The sequence below is a fragment of the Dendropsophus ebraccatus genome, chromosome 9 (assembly GCF_027789765.1).
Source record: "Dendropsophus ebraccatus isolate aDenEbr1 chromosome 9, aDenEbr1.pat, whole genome shotgun sequence".
Classification (NCBI taxonomy): Eukaryota; Metazoa; Chordata; class Amphibia; order Anura; family Hylidae; genus Dendropsophus; species Dendropsophus ebraccatus.
This window is the reverse complement of record NC_091462.1, coordinates 82,641,010-82,662,656: the sequence shown is the minus strand read 5'-3', so window position 1 is coordinate 82,662,656 and position 21,647 is coordinate 82,641,010. Positions and strand designations below refer to the sequence as shown.

Genomic DNA, 21,647 nt, shown 5'->3' with positions numbered 1-21,647 from the left:
GTAATGCATAGATCTCAATGAGAGATCAATGTAGTTATACTAGAAGTCCCCCAGGGGGACTTCTAGTTTGTGTGTATTTTTTTTTTTTTATTAATAAAAAAATCCCCTCCTAAAAGTCTTAATTGACCCCCTTTTCCCATTTTATAAACAAAAATAAATAAACATATTTGGTATTGTCGCATGCGTAATCACCCAAACTATTAAATTATCACATTCCTGATCACACACGGTAAACGGCATAAGCGCAAAATAATGCCAAAGCACAAAATTGTTGATTTTTAGTCACATCAAATCCAGAGAAATTCTATTAAAAGCGATCTAAAAGTCGCATATAAGCAAGCAAGGTACCAATAGAAAGTAAATATAACGGCGCAAAAAATGACACCTCACACAGCCCCATAGACCAAAAAGTAAAAGTGTCATAAGCAGGGCCGGACTGGGACTAAAAATCAGCCCTGGCATTTCAGAGCACACAGGCCCACTCGCCGCGCGGTGAAATGTTATGAGAGGATGTTGTGAGCGCAGCATGGCTACATGTTGTATCATCACGGCCATGACTGGAATTACAGATAATAACACAGTAAATGGGGTCAGAAGCTTCTGTCTCTGTACTGTGTAGCTGAGCTGTAGTTACAGGTCATCACCAATACACAGTGTACAGAGACAGACTGCTTCCTGCCCCGGTCACCGTGCTGAGTTTAACACCACCACCACCACATACCTCCACATACTGACTAATACCACCGCATACTGACACCACAGCATACTGACTAATGTCACCACATACTGACTAATACCACCGCATACTGACTAATACCACCACATACTGACTAATACCACCGCATACTGACTAATACCACCACATACTGACTAATACCACCGCTGCTACTAAATAACATCCACTGTATACAGATTACTATCACCTCATACAGTCATGTAGAGGTACCCAGCTCTACACAGGTTCTGTACACCACATACATTACAGTGCAGTTACATCAGGTGACTCACAGGGGACGTCTTCTCTGATCGGAGTTCTTCCCTTTTCATTTTCTTCTCCATCTGCCCTGGGCCCTCCGAGCCACGAATCCACAGAATCTGCCAGACAGACATATTAGGCTCCTCACCCTGGCACCATCCTCATCTCTATACTAACTGCACATCTGCATTGGCCCCTTTACACCCTCATTTAGTATGTAGGCTGACTCTATGTGACCCCCGTATAGTATATGCATCCCTCTATTTAGCCCCCTAATAAATGGCCCCCTCTCCCCCTATGTTGTCCCCCCTTATAGATGACCCCCTCTCCCCCTATGTTATCCCCCCCTTATAGATGGCCCCCTCCCCCCCTATGTTGTCCCCCCACTTATAGATGGCCCCTTCTCCCCCCCTTATAGATGGCCCCCTCTCTCCCCCCTTCCCTTATAGATGGCACCCTCTCTCTCCCCCCCTCCCTTATAGATGGCCCCCTCTCCCCCCCTTATAGATTGCCCCCTCTCCCCCCTTATAGATGGCCCCCTTTTCCCTACCCCTTATAGATGGCCCCTTCTCCCTCCCCTTACAGATGATCCCCTCTCTCTTCTCCCCCCTCCCTTATAGATGGCCCCCTCTCTCTTCTCCCCCCTCCCTTATAGATGGCCCCCTCTCTCTTCTCCCTCTGTCACTTATAAATGGTCCCCTCTCTCTTCTCCCCCTGTCCCTTATAAATGGTCCCCTCTCTCTTCTCGCCCTGTTCCTTATAAATGGCCCCCTCTCTCTTCTCCCCCTGTCCCTTATAAATGGTCCCCTCTCTCTTCTCCCCCGTCCCTTATAAATGGCCCCCTCTCTCTTCTCCCCCCTCCCTTATAGATGACCCCCTCTCTCTTCTCCCCCGTCCCTTATAGATGGCCCCCTCTCTCTTCTCCCCCTCCCTTACAGATGGACCCTTTCTCTTCTCCCCCTGTCCCTTATAAATGGTCCACTCTCTCTTCTCCCCCTGTCACTTATAAATGGTCCCCTCTCTCTTCTCCCCCTGTCCCTTATAAATGGCCCCCTCTCTCTTCTCCCCCCTCCCTTATAGATGACCCCCTCTCTCTTCTCCCCCGTCCCTTATAAATGGCCCCCTCTCTCTTCTCCCCCCTCCCTTATAGATGACCCCCCTCTCTCTTCTCCCCCGTCCCTTATAGATGACCCCCTCTCTCTTCTCCCCCATCCCTTATAGATGGCCCCCTCTCTCTTCTCCCCCTCCCTTACAGATGGACTATTTCTCTTCTCCCCCCTCCCTTACAGATGGCCCCCTCTCTCTTCTCCCCCCCTCCCTTATAGATGACCCCCTCTCCTCCCCCTCCCTTATGGATGGCCCCCTCTCTCTTCTCCCCCTGTCCCTTATAGATGGCCCCCTCTCTCTTCTCCCCCCCTCCTATATAGATGACCCCCTCTCTCTTCTCCCCCTTCCCTTATGGATGGCTCCCTCTCTCTTCTCCCCCTATCCCTTATAGATGGCTCCCTCTCTCTTTTCCCCCCCTCCTATATAGATGGCCCCCTCTCTCTTCTCCCCCTTCCCTTATAGATGGCCCCCTCTCTCTTCTCCCCCCCTCCTATATAGATGGCCCCCTCTCTCTTCTCCCCCTTCCCTTATAGATGGCCCCCTCTCTCTTCTCCCCCCCTCCTATATAGATGGCCCCCTCTCTCTTCTCCCCCTTCCCTTATGGATGGCTCCCTCTCTCTTCTCCCCCTATCCCTTATAGATGGCTCCCTCTCTCTTTTCCCCCCCTCCTATATAGATGGCCCCCTCTCTCTTCTCCCCCTTCCCTTATAGATGGCCCCCTCTCTCTTCTCCCCCCCTCCTATATAGATGGCCCCCTCTCTCTTCTCCCCCTTCCCTTATGGATGGCCCCCTCTCTCTTTTCCCCCTGTCCCTTATAGATGGCCCCCGGTCACCGCAGCCCTTCCCGCTCCTGTCACCTCTTATCACCGGAGCTGCACGGCCCGCTCCGGTCACTGCTGCCCGCTCCTGTCACCTGTCACCGGAGCCCGCACGGCCCGCTCCGATTACTTGTCACTGGAGCCCGCACGGCCCGCTCCGGTCACCTTTCACAGTAGCCCGCACCGGTCACTGCAGCCCGTTAATGCCCGCTCCTGTCACCGGAGCCCGCACGGCCTGCTCCAGTCACTGCAGCCCGCTCCTGATGTGCTTCTCTAATCTAATCAACGTGAAGGAGCATGGGGCCGCTGCGGCCGGCTGTAGTGCACATACAACGTGCGCTCCACGGCCGGCCGCAGCGGCCTCACGCTCCTACTCCAAATTGATTGGATGAGCAATTTAGGAGCGGGCTGCAGTGACCGGAGCAGGCCGTGCGGGCTGGGGTGACCTGGTCGGGCCGGGAAAAGAGAGAAGGGCTGCGGCGGTGATTTTTTTTTTTTTTAAATAATATTTTTTTTTTATTATGCAGCCCAGGCGGCCCACGGACTGGTAATCTGGCCAGCCCAGCGGGCATTTGCCCGGCTCGCCAGATTACCAGTACGGGCCTGGTAATAATGCATGGTAATAGAGCAATTATAAGGACATTTAGTTTAGTTTTTTTAGTTTAGTTTTTGTAATCGTACTGACTTGAGGTACATATATAACTTGTCACTTTTACCATTGGGTGAACGGCGTAAACACGAAACCCCCCAAACTAAAAAAAATTGGGTTTTTTTTTTTCAATTTTACCACACAAATAATTTTTTTCCTGGTTTTACTGCATATTTTATGCAATATGTCACTAAAGATGACCAATTGAGGAGAATGGGTATCTCTACCTCCAATTTATGCTTTAGATGTCAAGCATCGGTAGGGAGCTTCCTGCATGCTCGGCTTTTCATTTGGTTTCTCTTATTCTATGACAAAAAAAAAATTGTTATTATGGAGTGGAAAAGTTCAGTTTTCCCCTGCTGCAGAGATGGATCCACTTAGTTAATAAATACGTTCTACTGTTTCCAATCCTCTATGACAGTCGCAAGTGTCCTGGGAAATTTAAAAAGTTTTGGATACATTGGCTGGATGTTACAGCAGATTAAAGTTGTGTGTGGCACCTGGTTGCAGGGGCGTCCGTATGTACTATATGTGTGTGTGTGTGTGTGCATGGTTGTCTTATGTTTATGTTTGGATAGGTTCTCTTTATCTGCCATCAGACTCTATAAGCTGTCACGGCATTAGGGCTGCATTTTTGATCTTTATTTCTTCTGTAATGGTTCTTTGGGGTTGTATTTTGTCATATGGTACTTACATATGTGCAGCAACAAACTAATGTGTTTGGCTGTGTTTTTTTTTTTTGTATTGTTAAACTACTGCAAAAAATTTTAATATATACATTCTTTTAAATAATAATAATAATGGTGCCCATTGTCTTTTTATTAAATGATAGTGCTGTTTATCTGTAAATTTTGCCATATATTACCAGCTATAGAGAGACAGAAGAAGAAATATATTATATTCAGGGGCGAAACTAGAAATGGCTGGGCCCCATAGCAAACTTTTCCTGACTGACCACGAAGCCCCCCCTTCCCGACTGACCACTAAGCCGTCAAGTCTAGTCAAAATTGCTTGTCAGGAATGCATGCAGTTAAAAGGATATTTGCAGCACCCGGGAGGTCCACTTGGCCACCTAGTTCTGCAAATGTTGACAGCTCAGGGGGCCCAGTTTATTGCAGGAGCAGGCAAAGGGGCCCCCTGATGCAGTGGGCCCCATAGCAGCCGCTATGGCTGCTACTGTGGTAGTTACACCCCTAATTATACTACCGTTCAAAAGTTTAGGGTCACATTGAAATGTCCTTATTTTTGAAGGAAAAGCACTGTACTTTTCAATGAAGATAACTTTAAACTAGTCCTAACTTTAAAGAAATACACTCTATACATTGCTAATGTGGTAAATGACTATTCTAGCTGCAAATGTCTGGTTTTTGGTGCAATATCTACATAGGTGTATAGAGGCCCATTTCCAGCAACTATCACTCCAGTGTTCTAATGGTACAATGTGTTTGCTCATTGGCTCAGAAGGCTAATTGATGATTGTGCAATCATCTTCACACATCTGAAAACAGTCTAGCTTTGAGCAGATTGAGTTTCTGGAGCATCACATTTGTGGGATCAATTAAACGCTCAAAATGGCCAGAAAAAGAGAACTTTCATCTGAAACTCGACAGTTTATTCTTGTTCTTAGAAATGAAGGCTATTCCATGCAAGAAATTGCTAAGAAATTGAAGATTTCCTACAACAGTGTGTACTACTCCCTTCAGAGGACAGCACAAACAGGCTCTAACCAGAGTAGAAAAAGAAGTGGGAGGCCGCGTTGCACAACTAAGCAAGAAGATAAGCACATTAGAGTCTCTAGTTTGAGAAACAGACGCCTCACAGGTCCCCAACTGGCATCTTCATTAAATAGTACCCACAAAACACCAATGTTAACATCTACAGTGAGGAGGCGGCTGCGGGATTTTGGCCTTCAGGGCAGAGTGGCAAAGAAAAAGCCATATCTGAGACTGGCCAATAAAAGAAAAAGATTAAGATGGGCAAAAGAACACAGACATTGGACAGAGGAAGACTGTAAAAAAGTGTTGTGGACGGATGAATCCAAGTTTGAGGTGTTTGGATCACAAAGAAGAACGTTTGTGAGACGCAGAACAAATGAAAAGATGCTGGAAGAATGCCTGACGCCATCTGGTAAGCATGGTGGAGGTAATGTGATGGTCTGGGGTTGCTTTGGTGCTGGTAAAGTGGGAGATTTGTACAGGGTAAAAGGGATTCTGAATAAGAAAGGCTATCACTCAATTTTGCAACGCCATGCCATACCCAGTGGACAGCGCTTGATTGGAGCAAATTTCATCCTACAACAGGACAATGACCCTAAACACACCTCCAAATTGTGCAAGAAGTATTTACAGCAGAAGCAGCAGCTGGTATTCTATCATAGGTAATGGAGTGGCCAGCGCAGTCACCAGATCTGAACCCCATTGAGTTGTTGTGGCTTGACCTTATGGTACGCCAGAAGTGCCCATCCAACCAATACAACTTGTGGGAGCTGCTTCTAGAAGCGTGGGGTGCAATTTCTCCAGCTTACCTCAACAGATTAATAGCTAGAATGCCAAAGGTGTGCAATGCTGGAATTGCTGCAAAAGGAGGATTCTTTGACGAAAGCAAAGTTTGATGTAAAAACAATGTTATTTCAAATACAAATCATTATTTCTAACCTTGTCAATGTCTTGACTCTATTTTCTATTCATTTCACAATGTATGGTGGTAAAAAAGAGTGAGTTTTCATGGAAAACACAAAATTTTTGGGTGACCCCAAACTTTTGAACGGTAGTGTATATTGTTAAAGAGACCACAGTGTAGCTCAAGAGCTTACATCTATCTCTTTAATGCCTCCACACTACAGTGAGGTGGAAAAAGTCTTCTCTGCTTGGTTGGCACTGGAAACATGAAGAACTGGTAATTCCTACTTTTACTGCCACGTCTACTCACTGGATGCAGAATTACATAATAACATAGTGCTGCGTGTAACAAACTATCCAAATCTTTTCTCTTTATTGCAGGTCTGAATGGTGACCTGGGCGCCTCACATATAAGGCAGAAAAGAGGAATCTTTGAATTATCTGGAGCCATTCATTGTGGGACTGGCAGATCTTCGCTGTCGTATTTAGGATATGGATGTTACTGTGGCATAGGAGGACATGGAATACCAAAAGATAGGACAGACTGGTATTTAGTATTATAGTTATCCTACATGAATATGGTGTTATGGTGAGCAGCGCTGAGCATTGAATGTCATCCATATTGTTGTCAATTTTGCTTTGTCCAATTCATTGTAAAACCTGGAGATAGTGGTAGACAGCGGCCTACCTCATTCTCCCTGCACTTATATGGGGTTATATAGGGTTGATAGCTCTGTTAGGCTATGAAACTACAAAGTGTTTTAGTGTATACACATACACTAATACACACATGCATAATACATACACACATGCATAATACACACACTAATACAGACATGCATAATACGTACATAATATCAGTATTTTTGTTATCAGTTGTGATGATAACTAAAGGAAGTTCAGCCATATTAGTTGTCATCTTTAAAATAAACTGAAGAAATAAAGGCATCATGACCAATAATTTTTTTGTCAGTTTGTCTAAGGGTGTCCATACATTTCCAACTGTACATTATCTATACTGACCTCCCCATACACATAAATGTTCAGCACATTCTAATGTTCATGTGTTATCTATGGGAAGAGGAGGGACAAGCTGAAACCAGCTTATCCCACCAAGAACAAAAGAGTCGGGCAGTGAAAATCCAACTCATCCAACTCTTGGGAGGCCACCATACAATTTAAATAGTCAGCCAAACCAGCTAGCAGTAGGTTCAGAAAGACAGTATGGGTACTTTATAGGTCTGTTAAAATGGGCATCTGCCAGCTTGCTGTGATGTCTATCTTGTGGCTTGGACAGAAGCATATCAATAATTTATGACATTTTTGAAATTTCAAAGGCCAGTATTCTTAAAGGGGTTCTTCATTATTATAAAAAAAAAATCGCTGCTTTCTTCTAGAAACCACGCCCTTCTTGTCCTTAGGGTGGTATTACACGGGCCGAGCAGGGCCCGATAATACCTGTAAACGAGCAGCGATCTGCTAGATCGTTGCTCGTTTACTGGACCTATTACACGGCCCGATAATCGTTTGACAAGAGCTGCAAGGACATCGTTACCGATGTCCTTGCAGCCCTTGCTAAACTGGCATACATTACCCATCCACGTTCCAGGGCTGCTCCTGCGTCCGCTTCTCCCGGGGGTCCCGCGCGCTCTCTAGCGTCACAGCAGCCTGTCAGCTGGTAGGCCGCTCAGCCAATCACAGGCCGGGACCGCCGCGGCCTGTGATTGGCTGAGCGGCCTATCAGCTGACAGGCCTCTGTGACGCTAGAGCGCGCGCGGGACGCATGGAGAAGCGGACGGCAGCAGCAGCCCTGGAACGTGGATGGGTAATGTATATCGTTAGTCGCCGGCCACGCACCGCTATTACACGCAGCGGTGCGCGGTCGGCGCCCGACGAAAATAGGTTCTAAACTTTATCAACGATCAGCCGATGATCGTTGTCATCGGCTGATCGTTGCATTTATTACACGGAGCGATAATCGGCCGAATCGGGCCAATTCGGCCGATTATCGTTCCGTGTAATACCACCCTTAGTTTGTGTGTGGTATTGCATCTCAGTTCTGTTGAGTTAAAATGACTCTGTACCCACAATCTGACCCCCCCAAACCACTTGTACACTTGTACCTTCGGATAGCTGCTTTTAATCCAAGATCTGTACTGGGGTCCGTTCGGCAGGTGATGCAGTTATTGTTCTAAAGAAAACAACTTTTAAACTGGCAGTCGCTTTACGTGAATGAATCTGAGTTGTAATACCATTCACAACCTGAGGACAAGAATGGCGTTGTTTTTGGAAGGTGAAAATGATTTCACATATCTTGAGTGTCCTGCCTCAGCTAATGATTGGCTGAGCAGGCAGATCATGCAGAAGCCATGTATTATTAGGAACTAACAATTAGCAATGACAAGCAGGTACTGGCAGGCCCGCTTCTGCCATGAGGCGGAATGAGTATTCCGCCTCAGGCGGCAGATTCTGCGCTCCTGCAGGGGGCGGCAGACAGCAGCCCTGCAGCCGCTTGCCTGTCCTGTCATCAGCGCTCACCACTGTACCACGCCGGGCTCCCGCGCCGTCAGCCAGCATCTCCCTTTGCCCTTCAGCCTGTGGTGAGTGTCGGCGAGGGCTGCAGTCGGATCGGAGCGCGCGGGGGGGTATTCCTATAAGGGCTGCATTCCCATGTCGAGGAATGCCTGTAACCGGAGTCTCCCCCGCCCGGACAGCATCTGATAAGATGCTGAGAGCGGGGGAGAACTGTACTGATACGTGCGATGCTGTAATGAATCAGCCGCGCGTGGTGCTGTCATTACAGCGCGGCACATATCAATAGAGTTCTCCCCCGCTCTCAGCATCTTATCAGATGCTGTCCGGGCGGGGGAGACTCCGGTTACAGGCATTCCTCGACATGGGAATGCAGCCCTTATAGGAATACCCCCCCGCGCGCTCCGATCCGACTGCAGCCCTCGCCGACACTCACCACAGGCTGAAGGGCAAAGGGAGATGCTGGCTGACGGGAGCCCGGCGGGGTACAGTGGTGAATGAGTGGTGGTGGTGGGGGGGGGAGGCAGGGGGGGTCGCTAGTGTGGGGCGGCCGCCTGAGGTTTGCCTCAGGCGGCAGAGACCACAGAAACGGCCCTGGGTACTGGGGTCATAAGTGTAGCAGTTGCAGGGGCCCAAGGAGGCAGGTATCATTTCATCACCCCAGGGCATATAAGATACTGTATGTAACTTTGTGGTGTCAAGCCCCAGATCAAAATCTGTAGCAATGCCCCCATCTATTGGGCCATTTATAATACAGGTGTGGCAGCGGGACCCTCAAACCCCCTCATGCACCAAGTACAATCATCTAGAGCAGGGATGGGGAACCTCTGGCCCTCCAGCTGTGGAAAAAGCTTTAGCATTGGCTGTCAATGCATGATGGGAATTGAAGTTTTTCCATAGCTGAAGGGCTAAAGGTTTCCAATCCATGCTCTAAAACTATGACCATGAAATTACACAACTTACAGACTATAAAAATGATCCTGGCTGATAACAGTGAAATGTAGCATACCCCATTCCTGACCCCGAGATTACTCAGACGCAGATAATTCATTCATTGTAATAAACACTTTAAAAGATTGGTTTGGCTTATGGTGCGTTTACACAGGCAGATTTTCTGACAGATCTTTGAAGCCAAAACCAGGAACAGACTATAAACAGGGATCAGGTCATAAAGGAAAGACTGAGATCTATCCTCTTTTTAAATCCATTCCTGGCTTTGGCTTCCAAAATCTGTCAGATAAATCTTTCTGTGTAAACGCACCATGAGGTTCGTAGAAGCTAACATTATGTCAGCGTTCACTGGTGTGACTTGAAAATGCTTCAGCAAATAAATACTTCCGTGTGTGCTCAGGCACAGCCAGGATCTGTAAGATTTTCCACAACCAATATCAGTTGTTTGTGAACTTCGGCTTAGTTGAAATTGTTATAACAACAAGCTATAGTCGAGCAAGCAAACGCATTCGGGGACTACAGATATATGGGTCTGGTTATTATTTTCCAGTCACAATTACCTACAAACGCAATCTAACAAAACTAATAGCACACAGACAGCTGTACTGTTCGTTTCTAGAGATGAGCGAATCGGATTCGGGTTCGAGTCGATCCGAACCCGAACATTCGGTATTTGATTAGCTGGGGCTGCTGAACTTGGATAAAGCTCTAAAGTTGTCTGGAAAACATGGATACAGCCAATGACTATATCCATGTTTTCCACATAGCCTTAGGGCTTTATCCAAGTTCAGCAGCCACCACTAATCAAATGTCAAAAGTTTGGGTTCGGATCGACTCGAGCATGCTCCAGGTTCGCTCATCTCTATTCGTTTCTAATTGAACATGCTGAGTAAATATCCACAGAGCAAGAACAGGTCACCAAACCCTGTGTTAAAGGGGTACCTTGGAGAAAAAAATATTTCTCAGATCAACTGGTGTCAAAAAGTTATACAGATTTGTACATGATTTCTACTAAACAATAAAAACCTCCAGTCTTCCAGTACTTATCAGCGGCTGTATGTCCTGCAGGAAGTGGTGTATTCTGTACAGTGTGACACAGTGCTCTCTGCTGCCACCTATGTCCATGACAGGAACTGTCTAAAGCAGGAGAGGTTTTATGGGGTGTTTGGTACTGCTCTGGGCAGTTCCTGTCACAGCTTGAGCCTTCTCCATACCCCCTTAAATTCCCAATGACTAAAATAAACGTTAAGGGGTTAAAGGACACCATGTTACAAGGTGCTGCTGTTCAAACTAAGGTTCTGACTAGGGATGGTCCGAAACTGCGTATGAACCTGAACGCTCGGCATCAGATTCCCGCTATCTGCCCTCTCCGTGCAGCGGGTGGATACAGCGGGAGGCCCGCCTGGAAAACTGGGATACAGCCTATGGCTATGGCTGTATCTCAGTTTTCCAGGCGGTCCTCCCGCTGTATCCACCCTCTCCACGGAGAGGGCAGACAGCGGGAATCATTGCCGAGCATTCGGGTTCGTACGAACCCGAACCGAACTCTGTTCGGACCATCCCTAGTTCTGACCCAGCTTGTTACCTAGTTTTTTTATATTCTTACTCACCACCATTGCCAGGTAGGTTTCATGTCAGCAATAAGGCAATGAACCAGAGTACTCTTTGACCTTAAAGGGGTTATCCAGTGCGACAAAAACATGGCCACTTTCCCCCAACTGTTGTCTCCAGTTTGGGTGGGGTTTTGAAACTCAGTTCCATTGAAGTAAATGGAGCTTAATTGCAAACTGCACCTGAACTGGAGACAACAGTTGGGGAAAAAGTGGCCATGTTTTTGTAGCGCTGGATAACCCCTTTAATCCTATTGAGATGCCACGGCCTGACCTGAAGAGTGTTGTGTACGCAAGATACTCTAGAAAAGTTGATGGCCTGTTTTCCTGTCAATTATTCTGCAGTGCACTGACAGGCACGGCCCAGATGACTAGTTCCCGGCAGGGGGCATAGCTAGGATTCATGGGGCCCCCCTCCCTTATGCACAACACAAAAGCACTGCATAATGTATGTGATGGGGCCAAAAAAATAAAATCTCTTGTGGCCAGAGGCAGAATCCTTGCCTGTAGCCACAAGAGTGACTGGTAGAGCAGAGAGCCAATGGCTGCTTGCTCTGTCAGTCAGTCCACTGTTTTTAACTATAAGAGACCCTTGGGAGTCCTTATAGTTAAATGCATAGGTGCAGGAGCAGACTACCTTCTACTTAACTCCGTATGTACTTCAGTGTGTAAGTGATCCAAAGTTCACTTACATTCTGCAACACAAAAAAGGGTTAAAGAGCAGAAGACAAGGAGATGTCTGCTTTCCTGCTATTACACCGATTACAACTGACCTCTTCACGGTCCTCCACACATGGCCAGAGAACAGAGGTCATGGGTTATCAGTGCAGTGAAGCAGAGATTGCTTTGTCTTCTCCTTTTTAACCTTTTTTTTGTGTTGAAGCATGTAAGTAAACATTGTACACTGCAGTACATAAGAGGTTAAGCAGAAGGACACAGGATGGCTCTTACTTCTCCTCTGGGCCCCATAGCAGCTGCCAACCCTGAGTCTATGGTAGCTACGCCTCTGGTTCCCGGCTCTCTGCATGTATCGTGCGCCGGAATAAAAGACTTAGTTTGAACAGCAAAAGCTTCTCCAGAAGACCCAGGATGCATAGTGAGGCAACGTTTTAGCAGATCTTCCCCGAGTTGCTAGTAGCCTTACCTGTAAAATATGGGTGATTGGTTCACTTTAAGGGGGAATATAACTGATTAGCTTTTTTTTTTTTGCTGCTGTTATGAATGTTAGACTAGGGTGAATAGTTAGGGAAGACACGACAGTGAGCCCACTGAATTGGCACGTATGTTACACCTGCCCTGTAGATGTTTATTAGACTTGAACAGTACCGCTATTTGTTATTAGTTTCAAGGACAACTGTGGCATGCTCTATATTCATTTGTATAATTTTTCAATCCGATTGTTTTATACCTAAATAATATTGTCTCCTTTAATAGGTGCTGCCATAAGCATGACTGTTGCTATGGATATGCAGAACATTATGGTTGCCATCCTAAGAGCAATGGATACAACTGGAAATGTGACAAAAACTCTATAAAGTGTGGTAAGGCAATATACCAAGCAGTCTTAATGCAGGATTAGTCTGGTAAAAAAGACAGGTTGATCTGCTGAACGACAAGACGTAGAGGTTCAAAATTTATTATTTAAATGGATGTTAACATGCATTTCTTTTGGCACTTTAAAGGGGTATTGTGGGACCTTAAAAATTTATACTGGAGCCATATAAATAAAAAAACAAACAAACTATACTTACCAAACTTGTTTCCCTGCTGGTCCGCCGCTGTTCCCGTCTTCTTTTGGTTTCCAAGATAAGAGCTCAGGGCAGGAGGTGCCCGTTCAGCCAATTACTTGCCAGAGCAGCATCCCATTGGCCAATGATGAGTTAGCAGGTCCTGCCATGAAAGCAGGCAGAGGGGTCAAGCAGCGAGACCAAAACTAGGAAAACAAAAGCTGTGGGGTACCAGTGAGGGACCTGGGGTTTGTAAGTATAGTTTTTTTTTATATTTACCTGGCCCCAGCAGTTTTTAAACACCAGAATACCCATTTAATGTAAGGTTTGCAGAGGATCTGGTATGTCAAAGTGTTTCATAACAGAGAAGAACAAAATGTAAAATAACAGTGGTTTTGACCCAACCTTAACATTTGTCCATAATAGAATTTAGGCTGCCGCAAATTGTGCTTTTCCCTGAATTCAGATGTAGCAGAGCTGAGGTCAGTAGGTTCAGTACATCAGGCCGGCTGAAATGAACACATGGCAATTACACATGGCTTTAGAGCTCATAACAAATGAGTAATTACCCTCTCAGTTTTCTCCATTCACGTCTCCAAACACATGGGTCTCGGGACTGTTTATAGACAGCACTTCCGTATGGTTACTAGTGAGAGGCGTTTAGCGCGCAGCAAAGGAAACCACCATAGTAATTACAGTTCATTTTGATGAGAGCCATGTAGTTTTCCACAAGTGTGGTTCTAGTAGGATATCCCTATAGTCTAGCCTGTTCACCCTTTTATATTGTTTCCATTTGGTAAGGTATATAAATAGACTCACTATAGAGATGTTGTGTAAACTAAGACATTTGACTACTAAACAACCCTCAAAGCTAAAGTCCCAGTTGCTTACAGTTTACAATTTTACAGGCTGAATTCACATATTCCCCAGTTCAGCAAGAACACAAGGTTAGCCACCCCATCTCTTCTTATCACTGCCTCCATACCTGTTTTTAATGAAAGAGGGGTGGGAGGGTGTGTTTAAGTGGTCCTAGAGGAATTAAAGGGGTTGTCTGGGATTTTTCAATTAACTACCATTGCATTGATTTCTGTGGGAGTTGTATTTTCTATATATACATTTTAAATTTTTTAGAGCGTTGATTGGGTTTCTCAGGCTGTTTGATTTGGACATTTCCCCAAAGTGTCCAAGAATATGTTTTTGAACAGGACAGTACCAAACTACATGTTACTCGTGATTTCGGCATATTGTGTGACCTTAATGTGCTCCCATTGCCTGCAGCATCTCTGAATTTGTCTCCCATCAAGCACATCTGGAATGTTATTGGTTGGCAATTGCAGACGGAGCTGCCAGCAGCGAATCCTAATGGTATACGTGCCCAAGTGCATTCAGCAAGGCGGAACATTCCTCAGACAACTATTAATAACCTCACTGATAGCATGCCAAGAAGAGTGTGTATTTGTGCACATGGTGCTCATACTCAATACTGCAAAAATTCGAGATGTTTTACATATTTTATTAAGCATCCTTGGTCCAGCTAACCAGTCCTTTAATGGAAATTAGTGCCTCTCCACTTGGCACATGGAATACGACAAACATCCAAGGAACATCCAGCACCCGAAAAAATGGTCCAAAATCTAACAAAGTTTAAGTTCCACAGCCAGCCCCAAAACAACTAATGTGTTCTGAACTAAATGTTCTTAGCCATAGTTGTTAGTATACAATGGAAAAATAAAATTTTCCATCCTAAGTGGAAACCCCTTTTTGGACTGTTATCTCTGGTGCTGGATGTTTAAGGTAGTTTGTTTCTATTAGAGATGAGCGAACCTGGAGCATGCTTGAGTCGATCCAAACCCGAACTTTCGGCATTTGAATAGCGGTGGCTGCTGAAGTTGGATAAAGGCCTAAGGCTATGTGGAAAACAAGGATATAGTCATTGGCTGTATCCATGTTTTTCAGATAACCTTAGAGCTTTATCCAAGTTCAGCAGCCCCAGCTAATCAAATACCGAGCGTTCGCATTCGGATCGACTCGAACCCAGTTCGCTCATCTCTAGTTTCTATTTTTTTAATCATTTGCCTATTAACACTATTGATTTACAGTAATAACGAAGGGAGGAGTTTCATTATCTCTGAAATCTGCTCATCAGCCTTCTTCCATTTAACTGATTGGCACTGACCCCGTGCCACTCCTCCCCGGGTGCTAGGGAAAGCTGGAATCAATCCTGGGAAACTTTTCCCAATTTCCCAGAACTATATCCAACTTTTCCCAACACCCAGGGCAGAGTGGTACTGAGTTAAAAGGCAGCCGGCTGATGAGCAGATCTCAGAGACAACGAGGCACTTCCCTTTCGTTATTACTGTAAATTCACTTATTTCTTAACAAATTTACATTTACATTTTCCATTCTTGATATTGCAATTTCACTTTCCTTTGAAGTGTGTCTTTTCTAATAACCCTATTGGGGAATCGGAAAAATTCATCTAAGGCTAGGTTCACACACACTCAAATAAAAAGTTATATACAATTTGAGTGAAAATAAAACAATGTGTGAACAGATATATAAAACAACCCAACAAAATGGACATAGTTTGCAACAGCAGCTTGTAAATAGTGATGAGCGAACATCCTGATGTTCAGATCCCAAAGACAAACATTAAAAAAAAAAAATAAAAAGGTGACCAAACTTGTCTAATGCAAATATAAAAGAAGTGTGCTCTAGAGTGGGTGCAGAGATATAAGTACTTCTTACAATGGAGTCTACACCTGCTTGCACACTGTACTAGCTGGGTAAAGGAAAACCCTTTGACCCAGGCAGCCACTCGTGAAACACGAGAGTTACTAATGCACTGAATGCTTTGTTTTTCAGATTACACAAGGGATTTATGCCAAAATATACTGTGCAAGTGTGACAAAGAATTAGCAAAATGCCTACGGAAAGCACCTTATAAAGTAAAGTATGCGCTGTATCCTAATTTCTTATGTGGGAAGGAAAATCCACGCTGCAAGTACTATAAGGACTGAGACAAAGAGAAGGCCTCCTTTCTGCAGACATCAGTAGCTTTGCGGCCGAAGAAAACAATTGGCTCAATACTCATGACTGGCTGTACCTGCCATGGGTGAATGAACGCTGTCGAATACAATACGGCTCTGGTTTGGAGGTGCTGTCATGATTTGGGCTTCTAACCATCAGTTTAAAAAAAACAAAAAAACAAATACTGTGTATATATAAATGTAAATGACACTTTGAAATAGCCGAGCAGTCTGCCTTTTTACTTTTTTTTTTTTTTATTGTTGACTTGTAGCAGCATAGAAATTAACATGTACCTGTTATAAAGTATGCTGATCCGATCAATGTGAAATTTTTTCTACCAGTGGATACAATCGTGTCGGGTCAGTACGGAGCATGCCACCATTATCGCTCTGTGTAATAGAGACAACCCAGACCTAAAATCATCGTCCGCTGACCGCGCATAGCTATCACACAATGGCTGACAATTGCACAAACAGTTCATACTTCACCAGTCCACACTCCCGGTCTTCTCCTGCGCTCTGTATCCATTCTGGCACTGCACGCTGTGGCTTCAGAACGGCCTGTCAGAGCTGACAGACCATGCAGCCAATCACAGCCCAGGCCCAGTAAATGAGTGCCGATCTAGCAGATTGGTGCTTATATACAATATTGATCGAGTCGTGTAATAGGACCCTATCTGTGGTCTCCTAATGAACTGTAGATGGCAAGGGGAAACACGTTGAGACGAGACAATATTGACATTTCTAATTTTGACTCTGATAGAGAGTTCTGTATATCAATTCTAGACAGTAATTGTATGGACCTGTTCTGTGTGAGCATCAGTATACATAAAATAGCATTGGTTTGTAGACTTCGTTCTGTACTGTGCTTGTTTTTATCATTGTTTTTTTCCATATTTATATTTTCGATAATTATTATTAAAATTTATGTTTAACGTGACTATGGATCTGTGAATTCGGATAGATGGGCATAGTCCCTGATGAAATTGGTACAATTATCGATACAATCATAACCAGTAAACAAGTTGGCACGAAGCTGAGGATCACAGCTTAGCAGTAAGGGGAAAGAAAACAGGAAAAGAAAGCATTTTTGTCTGATAGGATATTTGCCAGGTAATTTTTCCCCCTTTTTTCCCCAGAGAGAGTAGCAGATCAAAGTGTTAAAAGACCACAAATCAGCCGACAAACACAATGTCAACAAATCTTGGTCTTTTAGCATGTTAAAAAATCTAGATCATGATAGCACCAGTTTGCTGCAAGTCATCCAATGGAACAGGAGCAGCAGCAGACCGCCACTGACTACAATGGGCAGGGAGATGAGTGAGCAGGAAGAGGAGACAAGCAGCTGTACAATTTTTAGACTGTCTAGGCACATAAAATGCTGGATTCAGAGGTCAGAGCTTATCTGGGATCTTAGGGAGAGAAGATTGAGCACAGAGAGAAATACAGTCCTGTACAATACATCATACTACACTCACCACCTCCCCCCCCCACCTCAAGCATTTGGCCCTGAACAGTTAGGGCCCTATTCCATCGGACGATTATCATTTTCATAATCGCTAACGATTAACGATCTCAAGCGACCGCTATTGCGAAAGACCTGAAAATGTTCACTCATTTCCATGGAACAATAATTGTTACTTATGATCGTAATTGCCATCGTTTGTTCTTCGCTATTGCGTTCGTATCTATTACGAACGGCCGAACGTTGTCTTATTCAATGCGAACGATTTGCAAACGAGCAACAATAAAAATAGGTCCAGGTCTTATAAAGCGATCAACGATTTCTCGTTCGGTAGTTAATCGTTAACTGCATTTCAACCAAGCGATTATCGTTTAGATTTGAACGATTTAACGATAATCTGAACGATAATCATCCGGTGGAATAGGGCCCTAACACTGTCACAATCTCTGCAGGAATACACAAATTGTTCACACATGCAAATTCCTCATGAAGAGCAGTCATAACATAGTAAAAAAAACAACACATAAGTAAACGACTGAAGCTCAGAATAGAGAAAATAGTGTTATAAATAACATTGGAAACCCCAAGACTGCATGTTTTATGCCACACACTAAAAATAACAAAAAACAACACACATGGGGAGTACAATAAAAGTGTTTAGAGGCATCAAAAAGTAACATGTGCAGAAGAACACACAATTGGCTTTCTCTATGAACAACATCAGTTAGGTTTGTGATGGTCGTAAGGCCTAACTACTACACGCACATGAATGTGGATCACACAAACTCAAGGATGTCATGCCAATCAGATGATCATCAAAATACTATGAAAAACAATGTTTTCTAGTATGTTTATTCTGAGTACAACTGATCAGTGCAATTGTGTGATTACATTCCAGTCACTCCAAAAATATTTTTTTATTAGCTTGGTTATTACAAGAAAAGGTTCCTCAGACATCATACAACACGCTAAAAAAAAGGCCAAGAATTTACTTTAATTTAAACCAAATGTTAAAAGGGATATAAAAAAAAAAAAAAAACGGAGTTGGTTTTGATCTTCACAGTACCTGCTTACAAAAAATGGAGACTAAAAGGTGGATGTGCGGTCACAGTGACAGAACAATAAAGTCCCCTAGAAGAAGCTCATTTCATTGGTATTTAATAAATTACATATATACATTCCAAAGAATTACATATTTACAAGACGTGAAACCGTAAATTGCAGGTTTATGGCAAATAGGATTATAGGAGGGAAAGTAATGCAGAGTCAAGTAATATGATAGGACCACATGGTCCAAGGATGCCTAGGAGACAAATCCCCGACACTGGCTAAGAAGAAGCTGCTTCTGCATTCACCACCAGAACTGATGCCTATATGCAGTACAGCTATAGTGAAGCTCAGCAGCAATGTGAAATGTAAACGTCATAAGTGCTTGTTATAGGTTTCAAAGGAGTACTTTAGATTTTTATTTTTTTTTTAAATCAACTGGTGCCAAAAACTTTGTTACAATTTTTTTTACACAAAAAAAAACTGCCTCAAGCCTTCTAGTACAGCTGAATGCCCTGGTGTATTCTTTCCATTCTGACACAGTGCTCTCTGCTGCCACCTCTGTCCATGTCAGGAACTGAAGAAAAAAGGGGAGTTGAAGCTGGCACTCCTGGAAGTCTTGGCAGATAAAACAACTTTTATTTGTGCATTTAAAAAGTTTTAAGATACATAGGAGGACCTACGCATTTTGCGCAATGGCACTTAATCATGATTAAGCACTATTGCGTGAAACGCATAGGTCCTCCTATGTATCTTATAACTTTTTAAATGCACAAATAAAAGTTATCTTTTAGCTGCCAAGACTTCCAGCTTCAACTCCCTTTTTTCTTCAACTTGTCTATGCATTTGGCGTCTGGCCAACGCCCAGAAGCTCGTGCACCCTCCACACCACATCTCCGCTGCGGTTATTGAGACTCTACAAATGGTGAGCTGTGTCTCTTAACTTTTTTCTAACATGTCAGGAATTGTGCAAAGTAGTAGCAAATCCCCAGCTCAAATATCTTGGATGCAGCTTTAATATGTTGTATTTCTGACATTTATTCTATGAAACAAAATTGATAAAAAGATTGAAACAGATCTCAATACAAATCTCTATGGTCAGACAGGTAAGAATAACCAAACTCCTGCAGGGCATACAGAAGGTTTCTGACACCAGCTGATTTAAAAACATTCTGGAGTACCCCTTTGACTAGGAGACATATGTAGCATATTACCATGTAAAATCAAATAAAAATGGCAAAATTCTTACATGTACACTATACAAAAAGATAAATGATATCTTATACATGGGTGTGGTTTAGCATAATAGATAAAGATGCCATCAGAAGTGTATGGAAATAAGGGTGGGGTCTTTATACAGATACAGTAGATGTCCTACCTTTTATTTGGAAGAAAAAAAAAAAAGTCACATGCAGAAAATATTCTTTATTAAACCTAGAATGATACATTAGTGAACTAACCGCTGGATAAATGATCAATGCTAGATCAATAAGGGTCTGACAGCTGGGATCCCCCAAGGATGATGAGAATGGGACACCCTTGTCTCAGTCATCCCCAGGCTCCATGACTTTGGCTAGAAAGAGTTTGGAGCAGCAGGGGGCTTTCTTAGCCAACATCCATGGCAATCCATGCATTGTGACAGACTATGAGTGCAGTGTCTGGGTACATGCTTCATTATCACTCCAAACACCTCTTAGCCATGGAGTTTTTTTTAAGAATGGCCTAGTAATTTCTACATTTTCGTTATAGAATATGCACAGCTATATCTTCAGCCCCTAAAGGTAATTATAGCTAGTGTAGTTCTTTAGGAGCACTTGGCCTTCAACTACTCCAAGGCTCTACTGGCCAATAATAGCATAACAACAGCCTGTTACTGCGCAGTTACATCGGGGGTTAGAGCCCTTCCATTTCCCAAAGTGCATTTAGAACTAGGCAGTCTTACTCATTTCTCTAATTGTCCACAGCCTTGAGGATTGCAGGACTATAATATTATATATATATATATATATATATATATATATATATATATATATATTCTACACCAGTGGACAACCGGTATTGTCCCAAAGCATGGAGCTAAACTCCTAATCTATGCTCCACCTACTGGGGATAGGAAGACTGAGGTGGCCACCCAATGCTGGATTTCACGGGGGAGGTTATAGGCACCATTACTCTGGTGGAGGCTAATCTGTAGGTTTTTACGTTTAGCTTTATGGTAGCTTAACACGTACAGGACCGCAGCGGTTTCATGCAGCAAAATCCACTGCGATTCCCGATACTGTCATTTTCATCACAGTTTACATACTCGCAGCGAATTTTTCTTTCTGCTGTGAGTATGTAAAACCCTTTCTAATTTAACCCAGGGCTGCCCAGCTAATACGTTACCTGCCCACGCTCCTGCTTGTTTTTCAGGCTCCCAGCCCCTTGACATCCTGCTCAGCTAACCAGTGCAGTGGAAGGCAGTGCACTGATTGATTGGCTGAACAGGGCGTCAGGGGGCTGGGAGCCTCAGAAACAAGCAGGAGCGTGGGCAGGTAACGCATTAGCTGGGCAGCCCTGGGTTAAGTGGGATGGGGCTTTACATACTCGCAGCGGAATGAAAAACCCGCTGAGAGTATGTAAATCCATAAAAAAATGACAGTAACTGGAATCACAGCAGAATTCATAGCGTGAAATCCACTATGATACGGTACATGTGAAGCTACCCTAACAGTATTAAAACAATAACTTTTCATATCACTGTATACTATTTTATACATTCATTCTTTAAAAGGGGTTGTACCGGGATAATATTACATAACTTATATTTTTTCTTTTGGAACCATTTAAAAACAGTGTCTAGACACTGTAGGAGCCCTTTCTAGGGTACGCCCTGCTGTATTATATATTACCTCTTAGATCGTCCACCTTATGTGCCGACATCAGTAAGAAAAAGCCACTTCTAGTGCAAGGATTTATATTGGCTAGCCTGTAAAATAGCAGGAACGTTGAGCTACGGATGAACACACTATGTGGCAGCCAAAAGAACAGTGAAAATATGATCCAGAAAAGTAATAATCCTGGGACAACCCCATTAAAAGGTGCTAGTCAGAGTTAGAACATAGCTGGGTCATTCAAG

At 44.0% G+C, this 21,647-nt stretch overlaps 1 protein-coding gene across 2 annotated transcripts in view; it reads left to right on the top strand.

The window, feature by feature from the left end:
* The window catches only part of PLA2G10 (phospholipase A2 group X), a 36,737-nt gene extending 19,780 nt beyond the window's left edge, over positions 1 to 16,957 (top strand). For both annotated transcript variants that reach the window (XM_069985422.1, XM_069985421.1), the window contains exons 2-4: positions 6,550 to 6,715; positions 12,696 to 12,802; positions 15,854 to 16,957. In XM_069985422.1, the coding sequence (XP_069841523.1) occupies positions 6,550 to 6,715; positions 12,696 to 12,802; positions 15,854 to 16,008 (428 nt within the window). In that variant the 3' untranslated portion in view covers positions 16,009 to 16,957. The remainder of the gene's footprint in view (positions 1 to 6,549; positions 6,716 to 12,695; positions 12,803 to 15,853) is intronic.
* Positions 16,958 to 21,647: the final 4,690 nt, after the last annotated feature.